Raw genomic sequence first — 12,478 nt, forward strand, 5'->3', positions numbered from 1 at the left:
TTTGCTGAAATCTCACAGTGACTATGTATTTAACAGACACAGGGTCTGTTTGACTTATATGTTTGTACTTTATTTAGGATTAGAATCGTATTTTTATTGTTGTATGCAAGTTCTATTATAATAATGCAATAAAATCAAACAAAAAAATTATTAAGAAAAATTATTTTTCAGTAAGGAGAAACATATTGTGAAATTCAGTCCATTAACTGAAAAATTACAATAACAGATTACCTCTAACTAAATTGTTTACACAAAACATCAAAAAATGTTAATTTTTTCAAATTATTTACTTCATAAAGTTAACTTACTATAGAAAAGATGTCACTAAATTCTTCGCTTTTCTCACCACGATGAACCAGAGCATAAGTATATGCTGTTAATATAATTACAAAACAAACGTGTGCCATATACAAGACTGAAAATATTTGTTTTATTTTTCTCCATTTTAAAAATATGAATGCTTCTATTAAAGGATGTTGTATTATCTTAAGTTTTTCTGATAATAATGACAGACACCATTGATTTTTGCTTCATGTTATTTTTTTGTATTAAGATGTCAAAATCAAGGGTTATCTGTTGGAAAAAATAAAAAAAGTAGAAAAATTATTTGAATCTTTTCCTAAGAAAACAATTTGTTAAACATAATAAACTGCTCATGAATTTAATATGTATAATTATATCAGAATAAAACATTAATGTATCTATTAAAAAGAAAAATATCAGACCAGAGTTTTTCAAGAAAGCTGCAACAGTATCATGATTTTCAAATCATCTTTAGGGAAACAAAACCAGTAATTTTAACTCGATTCATACACAGAACGCATAAATACATTCCAAATACTGCAAAAAATTAAAAAATACTAAATTATATGTGAGAAATAGTTACAGAAAATATTTACGAAAAAATCATGATTCAAAAAATTGTATACAAAATATATCTGTAAGTAGCATTTAAAAACAATTAAAATGTAAAGAAAATGCAAAAAAATAAATGGCATCTACTCAAAATTTAATACTACTGAAAAGATTCATCTCTTTAAAACCATTACTATGCGTCTTACAGACTGAATATTGGAGTTGGGAAAAACCCTTCTTCATATTTTCCTGGTAGATGGCTTTAGGATCATATAGCTGGTAATATTAATCAAATATAATAACATGTGTGGTTTTGAAAGGTGACATAACACTAAGTATTTTTAGAAAGGTTATAATTATATTAGTTTATTTATTTCAGTTATCGCAACTTGAAAATAAAGAAAAAATTCAATAAATTTTGAAATTTTATAAACAAGCGAAGAATATGACTCAGGCTACAAGAATAACTTGTGACATTTATGTATGTGATCAGTATGTATGGCACAAAACTAGTTCAAACATTTTCAGTTTGGAAATTTTGATGATGCACCTTGTTCTGAAAAATTCAATGAAATCATTTAGAGTTGACACATTAACAGACATGATATCAATGATGAATAAACATAGACTACAAAACAGTTTTAAACCAGAAGATTGAATGGAACTAAAAAACAATGTGATGTTTGAGTGCTACATTATTTAACAATGAAAAATTTAATGGATTAAATTTCCATTACAAATCGTTGCTAAACTGGAATAAAGTCAAACCATTTTTTAAGGCGATGAAATTACAGGCGATGAAAAATGCATCACACACAACAAAAATGTTTGGAAAACATCTGGCGAAGCGATGTGAAACTCCACAAACAGTAATAAAGCCCAGAAAAGTGATTCTATGTATGTGTAGTGGGATCTGAAAGGAACTGTTCAGTATGAACTGCTCCTGCTCGGTTAAATGATTGATTTTAACCTCTGTTAATAACTGGAAAAATTACTCCAAGCAGTCAAAACTGATCTGTAGGAAATTTGGAATCTTCCATCTTTGGTGACGTATTGAAAATTGAGAGAGCTTGGCCAGGAAGTTTTAACGCACCTATTTCATAGTCATGACCTTGCCCTGTCAGACTACTATTTGTTACGTTCTGAGAACTCTCTAAACATAAAAAATTGGCTTCAAAAAAGGGCTGTGAAAATCCCTTTTCAGAGTTTTTCGTTCAGAAACAAAAAAATTCTACAACTAAGGGGTTATGATTTTACTTAAAAATTGGCAAAAGGTGGTCAATCATAACAGTACATATTTGATCAAATAAACTTCATTTGAAATACAAAACGATTATTTTATTTTGCATTAAAATATGAAAAAAGTTTTCTTTAAAACCAGTATATACTTTAGGTAATATAACCAAACAGGTTGTAAACAACACGACAAGAAATCCAAGTTGCTCTTGAAACCACATAACTATTTTCAGTGTAACAAGCATACAATGCCAAGTCTGCAAAAGAAAATCAGGTGTGAAGTGATTTCCTGTTCGCTCTTTTTTTGCACATGTACATCAGCAAGTGTGCCAAGCCCACTAAAATGCAGATGTTCTGCTCTCCAAAATTGATCTTCAATGTGTTCACTGTAGGGATTGATAATTAAAATCATTATCCACACAGATAAAGATAAGAACACATTTTTTTTTTACAGAATCAACAAGAATGTGGTCTTATTGAAACGCAACACATTTTAAAAAATAGTCATACATTAATGTTCAGTCACAGTCACAGAGTGCCTAGTCTTAAAAATTTAATGTCAGTGCCAATTATTAATCATTATGAAAAATTGTAAAGAATGTTAATTTTTTAGATAAAATAGGTGAGAACATTTGACATAAAAACTGCTTCTTTTTAATTTGTGGGAGATGTTGCAAACATATAATCTCAGAAAATTTTCTTTGGGATCACTTTAATCGGTTGACTGTCGGTCTTGAATTTTTTCCTTGCTGCCAAATTGAGATACTTGTGGTCATGCTATCTTGATTGTATTCTGGCTCATAATGATGGATCAAGGCCTCATATAAGTTATACTTTAAAAATTTCATTCTTTTCATCAGAAATTGAGTTGAAATTCCTCACTGCCAAATTCAGGAATTTGTTCATGCTACGTCGTTTGGATTCCAGCTCATAATGATGGATCAAGGCCTCATTATAAGTAATTACACTCTAAAAAGATTCATTTCTTTTATCAGAAATTAAGGTAGCCAAAAGCATGAAGTTTGATTTCTATATGATAAACTGTTTGGAATTTATCTTGCTTATTATTGTTTACAGTTTTTTTTTTTTTTATATGCGGAGCGTTATGAATAATTGAGTGAACTGTACTGATGTTTAATAATTTTTAGGATTTACTACTACTGTAATTTGGCTGCCGTCTTGTTCATTACACATTGAATAATCCATTAGTTTTTTAATTCTGTAAATCAGTTATTTATAGGTCACAATGACTCGCTCATTGATCAGAAATAATCAATTTATACTGGTTACTTGATGGTAGTTACATGCTGGTCATTGATGTAACCATTATCTTAATCAAATCTCACCCTCAGATTATCAAAAAGATAAAGTTATCAAGATTGGAAGATCATCCTTTTTCACCGTTTCTTTTCCTAACCCTTGATCCCTTCTTTATTATCAATTCTTTGAGTGCAAGTCTAATACCAGCACTTCTTGATATAAGGATTTGATCAAGATTCTATCAGGTAAAGTCGGGTTATCTAATGCTCCCCCCCAAAAAAACAACCCTTTCCCATTACTCTTGATCCATTCATCCCCATTCTGTGAATTTTAGGTTCATACACAGAACCTTTTGGCATGACGTGTCTGTTTTGTTTAAAACAAGGTTTTTTAAAAAATTCATGAACTAATTAAGAATTTTTATGTAAAATAAATAAATCATTGATAAGCTTAAAATAACTTTTTTTTAAAATAAGAATAATTTTTTTACCTTAAATCTATGATCATTGATTGGTACATCATTTGGAGTAATTTTAGAATCTAGTATTTTGATCAAGAAATCTTCAGGACGTGGCAAATATGTAAATATTTCATTAACAACAGTGAGACCAGTATGTGTTTCAGCAGTTAAATCACCACCATTATTTAATAAGATATTTAGACACTCCTTGTTGCCACTGAATGCTGCTCTATGCATTGGTGTATAACCTTCCTACAAAACATTGAAAGACATATAAGATGTATAATGAAATATATTTTACAGTCTGCCAAATGTAACTGTGGACTTAAACTGAAGTGTACCTGGATCTTAATCACTAAGATACAATTTATTTGTTATTTGATATTGTCACTAATGAAACAGTTTACTTTATACTTGGTTATTTTGCATTTTCATTGTTGACTATATTTTTTATTTCTATAATTGCTGAAGCTTTTGTTTCCATTGTGACAGTGTTTTAGCTTGCTTGAAGATTGCATCTTTTTATTGAAAATATATTTTGTTGTGGTAATGAGTATACAGAATGTATGAACGAGATGTTTTATCAGAAGTTACCAGACATTGTTGTTTCATATCATAATGCTGTGTGAAAATTAAAAATAAGTTCCAAGAAAGTGGATACGTCAATGATGCACTCGAGTACAGAAGACCATCTATCCTACAAAGAAAACGTTAGATGGTATTTGTAATCGCATAGCTGAAAGTCCCAACAACTCTACCAGAAAATTGGCTCGACAAACAGAAATCTCAAGGAGTAGTACGCACAGAGCACTAAATAAACATTTAATAAAAAAGAAGACAATCTTCATGTGACGGTTTTTTCAGATGAAACATGGTTTCATTTATCGAGCCATGTCAACAATCAGATGTGGACTGTAAATAATTCTTGCCAGATCTTTGAATGACCATTACACAATGAAAAACTGAGGTTTGGCATGTTATATCATATAAGCAGGTAATCAAACAATTTTTTTCAGAATACAGTACTCAAAATGTTATTACAATGAAATCATTAATTCTTTATCGGTCAATTAAATGAAGAAGAAATTGCTTTATTTTACTTCCAACAAGAGAATCATGGAATTTCTAAATTAGGTCAACAAATGTTTAGGAAATGAAAACATTTTAAAAATAGTATACAGTTCACTTTATTTTAAGGTAAAAGTTACAGAAACCTTAATTGTATCTGAGCTAGATTTTGACCTAAGTTAAATTCTCTTATAATATACAGGTAACATTTTTATAATTTTTCATTTTAAAATAAAATGTATGGTTGTTTTTTAAAATACAATAAAATCATGAATATCAATATCCTAACATTTAAAATGTGATCAAAAATAGTAATGGAATTGAACTGGATCTATTACACTTATATTATTGTTATGTATGTTTATTTATTTCATAATGAGTATTAAAATATAAATGCAGTTTTGCATGTTTAAAACAAGGTTGTTCTTAATGTTAGTGGATTTGTGATCAGCGGTCTACAAGACAGTCAGCAAATGTTGATTATATGTTACCATGGAGACCTTAAACGCTTATTTTATTTTTTATTAAAGCTGAATTCCATTTGAACGATGTCTTACTTAAGCAGTGTGAGCAGATCAGTTTATATTCTAGGAGCATTATGTTTGTTTGGTATTGTATTTTTTTTCTTTTGAATGGTCTGCTTTATTTTGCTTTTCCTAGGGCCATATTGAATCCAGATTTTTTTTAATTCATGAACTATTTTCTGACTACTTAATTATGCATGCTTTTGATGTATTTTTTTTTTTATAAGTAGATCAATAATGAGTACATTTATGAATGATGAATGCTTTTTCATCACATATTTATTCATAAGTAATGAATACATTAATAGTATATACATTTAATAGTATATGTTTAGTACCATTTATATGTTAAATATTTTATTCTAAATCAAGAAATTGTTTGACCACATTCTAAATCCATATCTGCCAAAGTTACATGTGATCATATCTAAAAAAAAAAAATACCAGTAAAATTATTGGAATATATGAATTAAAAACAAAAAAAAGGATTTAAATAGAGAATGTAAGATGCTGACCTTGTCAGGATAATTAATAATATTTTTACAGTCATTCATTAAGATAACACGAAGAACATCAATGTTGCCGAATTTAGCTGAAACATGCAAACATGTCTCACCGTTTTCTTCTGTAGAGCTAATACTAGCACCTTTTTAGATAAGGATGGTGGTTGCTGTAACTGAACCGATTTCTACCGAATAATGCAATGGAGTACATTTTGTAATTTCATTAGTCATGTTAACATAAGCGCCTTTTGAAACTAATTGATTCACGATATTCTCATATCTGAAACAAAATAAATAACTGTGAGGTCATGATACTGCATGGTACTGAATGTATATACAGAGTATTTCTAAATTAGTTATATAAAAGTAACCTTTAATAATAAAAAAAGTAAATAACTTACAGAAATGTTTGACAGAACACTAAATACATTATATCTTCAAGTTACATTTATAAATGTTCAATATGGCTACCTTTTGTAACACGGCAGATGTCCCATCTGTAATCAGTTTCCTGCCAAATCCTATGAAGCATGTCTTGGATCTATGGTGGCGACTGTTTGTTATTTGGTACCACAGCTCGTCAACATTTCCTGGAAGCAGGGGAACAAACATTCTGCCTTTAATGTAATTCCATACAGAAAACTCTACTGGAGTTAAATCAGGCGATCATAGTGGTCAGGAAATTGTTCCACCACATTCAATCAAAGTCGCCACTTTGCCATTGAGAAATGGGACAACTGCATAATGATAATGTGGTAGCGTAGCATCTTGCTGAAAAATGAATTCTGTGCCCATACCCTGTTGTAATTGTGGCATAAGATAATGTTCAAGCATGTCCAGGCACTGTATGCCAATTATAGTTGACGTGGCTGATGGTTCCACCAGGTGGGGAAGAACTCGATCAATGGTCTGATGAAGCACAGTTACACCTCGATAGATACATCAATACACAGAATTCACCTGTTTGGTGTACAGAAAATCCACATCAGCTGCACGAGTCTCCTTTGCACAGACAAAAAGTGGGTGTTTGGCATGCAATTGCAATGTCACATAGCGAATCTTCATGACATTCTTTCATGGCTCAATGAACACTGAGTGCTACATACAGAAAGTGCAGCAATTCGTAAAATCTATTCCTGCAGACCAGCTAGAGTACATGTAGTTTCAGCAGAACAATGCTACGCCAATAACACTATGAATTTCATCAGTGTTTTTTTGGACAAGTGATTTCAAAGGGATTTTGGCCCCCATGGTCTCCTGATTTATTCCTTCCTGACTTTTTCTTGTGGGGATACCTTAAGGATGTTACATACAAAAGTCATTCTCTCACCATCCCTGAATTGCAGAGCAAAACTGAATGACATGTCACTGCAATTCCTCAACAAACATTACAATATATGTTTAAAAGCATGCAACATTGTATTCATTTATGTGAATTACATAATGGAGGCTAATCTTAACGACTATTTTAACTTGCTCATTTTCCCAAAATTTAAATCACTTTTTGAACACTAGTATATGTATAAAGGATTGTCAATGTTGAATTTAATAATTAATTGTTTATGTTGAATTATCAGTGTTCTGTTTGTATGATGTTTTCTGTCATACTGACATCTCTGGTCAATGGTTACGGATGACTATGTAAACCACGTATAGTATCAGTTGCTCCATCAGAGTTACCTCCTGGCAATATAATGATTATCATTCCCACTACAATTATGAACAGAGTGAAGATATCATTTGTAGAGCTGAATATCATGTGAATTTTTTCCCTAGTCTTACTGATGTGTCATAGTACATTTGTTTTATGAAGAAGGCATTGGATCACTCAATCCAATTTTTCCCTAGTGGACCAAGAATGTAATGCTTATTATCATTGAGAACAATTGTATTATTTTCAGAATCAATCTATATCTCATACTAGATTACGTACATGTTTCTTTTTGTTATCTAATAGGCAATTTTGAAAGATTGATTAACCCAATTTGTTGATGATTCACCTGGATCTGTTTAAAATTTAAATAATTGTATAATTATTTTTAACAATGCTGAACTTTTTTTTACCGTTGTTATACTTTATTCTGCAACTGGGAATACAAACTGCTGAATAATAAAAAATAAATAAAATGTTTAATTTAAATTGTATAAATAATATTCCATAAAAATAATACCTTTCAATGCTTAAAATTTTGTTATTGCCAGATGTTACCTCTGCACTTGCCAATAATAAAGGGCTTAGACTATTTTCATCTGATGCATTTACATTTGCATCTTTTTCCAATAGTATTTTAACACATGTAATATGTCCACCTTTTACTGCTTCATGTAATGGTGTACAACCCCCCACTGGCACTGGCAGCTATAAAATAAAAGATACAAATATCATAGAATTACTGATAGGTAGTAACTAAATTTCACTATCATAGTTTTTCCTTTTTTAATTTTAAAATTTATAAAAGATAAATAACCTAAATATTGGCATGCAGCCACACAAATATTACATTTCATTACAAAATGTTTTAATTAATTTATCGTTATTCTTTTAATGTGTAGCACAATCTTTGAATGTGATAAAAAAACATATGAATTTTTTTTTTAATAGAAACCAATATCTTAATAGCAAAGTAAAGAAAGAGTAAATATATTGTAAATAAAAAATGTCTCTTCATAAAGAGCATGCACTGATTTCTAGTAATTGTCTGTAGTAGGTGTTTAGATATGATTTAGTTTGTAGGTAGGGTTGATTAACTTAAATATGAAATCAAACCATCCGTTGTATCAATAAGCGCATAGAACAGAATTAAAACTTGTTAGAAAATTTCAGTTGACCGTAGTTTGAAACTCTTGAATCATTGGCCTCATTGGTTGAAACCTTCCTTGAAGAGTACAAATTCACATTACTCAATTCTGTGTTTAGTTGGTGAAACAGGAGGGAAGGTAATGATATATTAATGAAATTTATTCAGTAGGTCTCCCTCCAAAACTTTTAAGAGAGAATTTTATCGATTCGGTTTTTCTGAGTGATTCTGAAAAGGGTCTCGCTTCCGTAGGTGACTTCTGGCTGAACTACAGTTTTATAATGTTTAAGTTTTGTTTTAGTCTTTAAGTTTTTTATATATATATTAGCTATGGTGTGGGAGGGGGGGGGTTTAATGCCACTATGTATCGCATAGAATTTACAATCGATCACATGTTTGGTGTAATATACTACCATACTTTTACCCCGGCAAGGTTAGAAGTCATTAAGCTGAGGGCCTATCTCCCCACATCATTATCATAACCCCCATTTTAATTATGCTTCAACCATGATCATTATTCCTTTTTTTTTTCTGAAGTTATCTACCAATTTATATAAATAAGTTTTATTATTCTATGTGCTACTTTTCTTTTTGTTTCTTTTATAATTACTGTTTTCATGAATTTTGAATTAAATTCAGATACGACTTTTTGCTGTTGAACTTCTGTTTTGCTTATCCTTTTTTCTGTGAATTTCTCTTTTATAGTTGTTATTAAAAATGAAATAAAGATTTTTATTTATTTGATGAACCAGCAAATAATAAAATATCTAGAATTAAACCTAAGGAGGTATTGAACCAAGATGGCATATTATTCAACAATTATAACAAAAAAGGTATATATAACAATGCTAACTGTTAACATTAATAATGTAAATTAAGAAATATGATTATGATATTTATAAATATAAATATAATATTTATAAACTATTTATAAACATTTATTATCAAATCTAACACTAAATTGCCATTTCGATTGTTAAACAATCATTATTTTCGTTAGACACTAAAGGAAGTGTATATATTAGAAAATAAGCCATATAAAACAAACAAAAAGGTAAAAACAAACAGTTCAGTTGTTTAACAGCTGAAAATCAGCTGTTAAATAATAAAATAACTGTTAAATAAAACAAACAACTGATCACTGTTTGTTTTTACCTTTTTGGTAAATCAGCTTTAACAGCTGATTTTCGGCTGTTAAACAACTGATTTGTGACGTGTTAACTACTAGACCAGCCTGGTGGGCCAAATAAAATTTGACTAAAGTGATTTTGATGAAATTTGGCACAGACTCGTGTTAATGAGCAATTTATTGGTAAAATTTTTGGGGTCAATATCTCCAGGAAGTGGGGTTTCTTTGGGGTCAATTTTCTTAAAATTTTGCAAACATAACACCACCTTGCTCAGTACATGCATACATGCTTAACTACCGTCTTTAAAAAAAAAATGTTGCCCCGCCAAATTCTTCCCTTCTTCAGAAATCAAAAAAGCTATTTTTATTTATTGCATATTTTTTAACCCAATTTTTTTTGTCTTCCTAGGTGTAGTAGTATTACCCGCCGGGTTGGTCTAATGGTGAACACTTCTTCCCAAATCAGCTGATTTGGAAGTCGAGAGTTCCAGCGTTCAAGTCCTAGTAAAGCCAATTATTTTTACACGGATTTGAATACTAGATCGTGGATACCGGTGTTCTTTGGTGGTTATGTTGAGACTGTACAAGACTACACTTCATTTGCACTCATACATATCATCCTCTGAAGTATTATCTGAACGGTAGTTACCGGGGGCTAAACAGGAAAAAAGAAAAGAAAAAGGTGTAGTAGTATTAGTTCAAATGACCCAAAAAAAAATATGTAGAGGACAATATTGGAGGTAGGGGAGCTGATCAAAGTTTAAGAATATTGATTTTTTAAAACCTTTTTTTGTTTATTTAAACTTTTAATTTACGATAAAATTTTATCATAATTTACCCCCACCCACCAAAAAAACAAATCTTAGATAATTTTTTATCGGTTGTACATTTTCAGTGGAATTTTTTTAATCTCCTCATTTATTGTAGTAAACGTAGACAAATTAACAAATTTTCTTTAGGAGGTGATTTTGTGGGTGAGGGAGCAGAAAAAAGTAAAAAAATATTGATTTTTCAAAACTTTTTTCATGTGTTATTTTTCACTAAGTAAAAATAAATAATCAATACCAGGAAAACAACTACTTTATTGTCAGTTTTTTCAACTTTTAAAATGTTTATTTGTGTTTTTTTTTGGTTTATTTTAAATAAATTAAAAATATTTATTTATATTCAGATATCAATCACAGTATCTCAATAAATATTCAGTACTACCTCCTATTGTTCAATATATAATCTTTTACTACCATACCAATCAAGATATGATCAAAACTACCTACGTGATAAAAAAGTAATTTATGAGTTAATTATTTTAAGAAGTTTGTAACGGTCAAAATCATATTTAAAGATTATTAGTGTTTACACTTCCATAAAACCACACCTTAAAATATTGTACTATATTCAAATTAGTAACATTATTTGATGTTTTTTGCTTATTTTGGGAAGTTTTGGCTGGCAAGTGACAATATGTTAACTTATTGGGCTAAACAATTATTTTCAATTGTAAAGTTTTACCGGCTAATACATAATCTATTGTAGAAAAAATTTCCCATTTTCACCCTCAGTTTAAGAAAGATTACAGTTGCTAATACAACATAATTTAGTAATATATATGACATTATAAAAATTTATTTCACTTACCTTAGCACCATGATCTAAAAGTAATTTAACAATATTAGCTGCATCCTGCTGATTTTTTAAAGATGATGCTAGTTGCAATGGTCGTACCTTCATTGCCCCACAATGACAATTTACAATTAATTCACTATTACCACATGTTCTAGAAAAATCGAGAACATTTTTTACTTCATTATAACTGGAGCAATGTATTGCAGTCATTAATCTTGCAACAATTTCACATTTATCAGTCTTTACCCTTCACCCATAGTTGTTTTGTAAAAATTCATTTTGCTATTTTTGATTTTTTATAACATAATAGACTTAAAATTAAATAATAAAATTAATATAAACTAAATAAAACTTTTTATTAGCACCAAATACAGATATTTGGTGCTAATAAAAAGATAAATATTTTCATCAGAATGAAAATATTATACCGCAAGAAATAAATGCTTATCATAAAAGTTTAGATAGGTTTAAAAGAAATACACCTTAACACTGAATAACTGTGATATTTTATGGCTAAATAGGTTTATTTAGATAAGAAGTGGTTGGTATTTGGTTGCACTGAGGTTTTTTATTTACATTATCAGGAAATGTTTGGTGGTTTAATACAGATTAAACTACAAGATAATATTATACATTAAGCCACAAAACTGTATGTTTGCAGTTGTTGAAATTATAAAATCAGAAATTCTAACACATTTTCCCCTTAATAAATTATGTTTTTGTCTTTAAAAAATTACTATTTAAATCAGTAAATCAAATAGTGTAATTGCCATGCTATTTGAAGTTTATTTTTTAATTAAATAATTTACAAACTAATAGAATTTATTTTTATAAAGAACAATGTAATAAATAAATATAAAAAAATAAATAAATAATTATTTATTTATTTATTTTATAAATAAATATAAAATTTAATTTACCCTCAAATATTTAAAAGCAGTAAGATTCTTCATTGACACTATGGTGGCTGCGTAATGTTGCAGCATAGAAGCATGGAATAATGGCAGAACAAGGTCGTAAAA

At 29.3% G+C, this 12,478-nt stretch overlaps 1 protein-coding gene across 4 annotated transcripts; it reads right to left on the reverse strand.

Annotated features, from left to right (window-relative positions):
* Window positions 1–314: 314 nt before the first annotated feature.
* Window positions 315–11,748, reverse strand: LOC142320837 (ankyrin repeat domain-containing protein 61-like). 4 transcript variants are annotated; one of them, XR_012755481.1, is made up of 5 exons: window positions 11,469–11,748; window positions 8,078–8,265; window positions 5,919–6,186; window positions 3,842–4,063; window positions 315–573 (listed from the first exon to the last, which is right to left on the reverse strand). XR_012755481.1 is itself a non-coding variant. In XM_075358812.1 (4 exons), exons 1-3 carry the CDS (start codon window positions 11,664–11,666, stop codon window positions 6,054–6,056), a joined length of 519 nt encoding a protein of 172 aa, XP_075214927.1. In that variant the 5' UTR covers window positions 11,667–11,748; the 3' UTR covers window positions 4,019–4,063; window positions 6,020–6,053. The 4 variants fall into 4 exon arrangements, 1 of the variants encoding a protein (XP_075214927.1); XR_012755483.1 differs by lacking the exon at window positions 5,919–6,186; XM_075358812.1 differs by lacking the exon at window positions 315–573 and having other exon boundaries at window positions 4,019–4,063; window positions 6,020–6,186.
* Window positions 11,749–12,478: the final 730 nt, after the last annotated feature.

This window comes from Lycorma delicatula, chromosome 3, assembly GCF_047948215.1.
Source record: "Lycorma delicatula isolate Av1 chromosome 3, ASM4794821v1, whole genome shotgun sequence".
In the NCBI taxonomy this organism is placed as follows: domain Eukaryota; kingdom Metazoa; phylum Arthropoda; class Insecta; order Hemiptera; family Fulgoridae; genus Lycorma; species Lycorma delicatula.

What these genes read in the sequence shown, in the direction of transcription:
- LOC142320837 (XM_075358812.1), bottom strand. Translation starts at nt 11,666, where the DNA reads ATGACTGCAATACATTGCTCCAGTTATAATGAAGTAAAAAATGTTCTC. An exon ending in TTTTAGATCATGGTGCTAAG is followed by an intron (nt 8,266 to 11,468) that starts GTAAGTGAAATA and finishes TTTATTTTATAG; the next exon opens with CTGCCAGTGCCAGTGGGGGG. An exon ending in AAAATTTTAAGCATTGAAAG is followed by an intron (nt 6,187 to 8,077) that starts GTATTATTTTTA and finishes ATTTTGTTTCAG; the next exon opens with ATATGAGAATATCGTGAATC.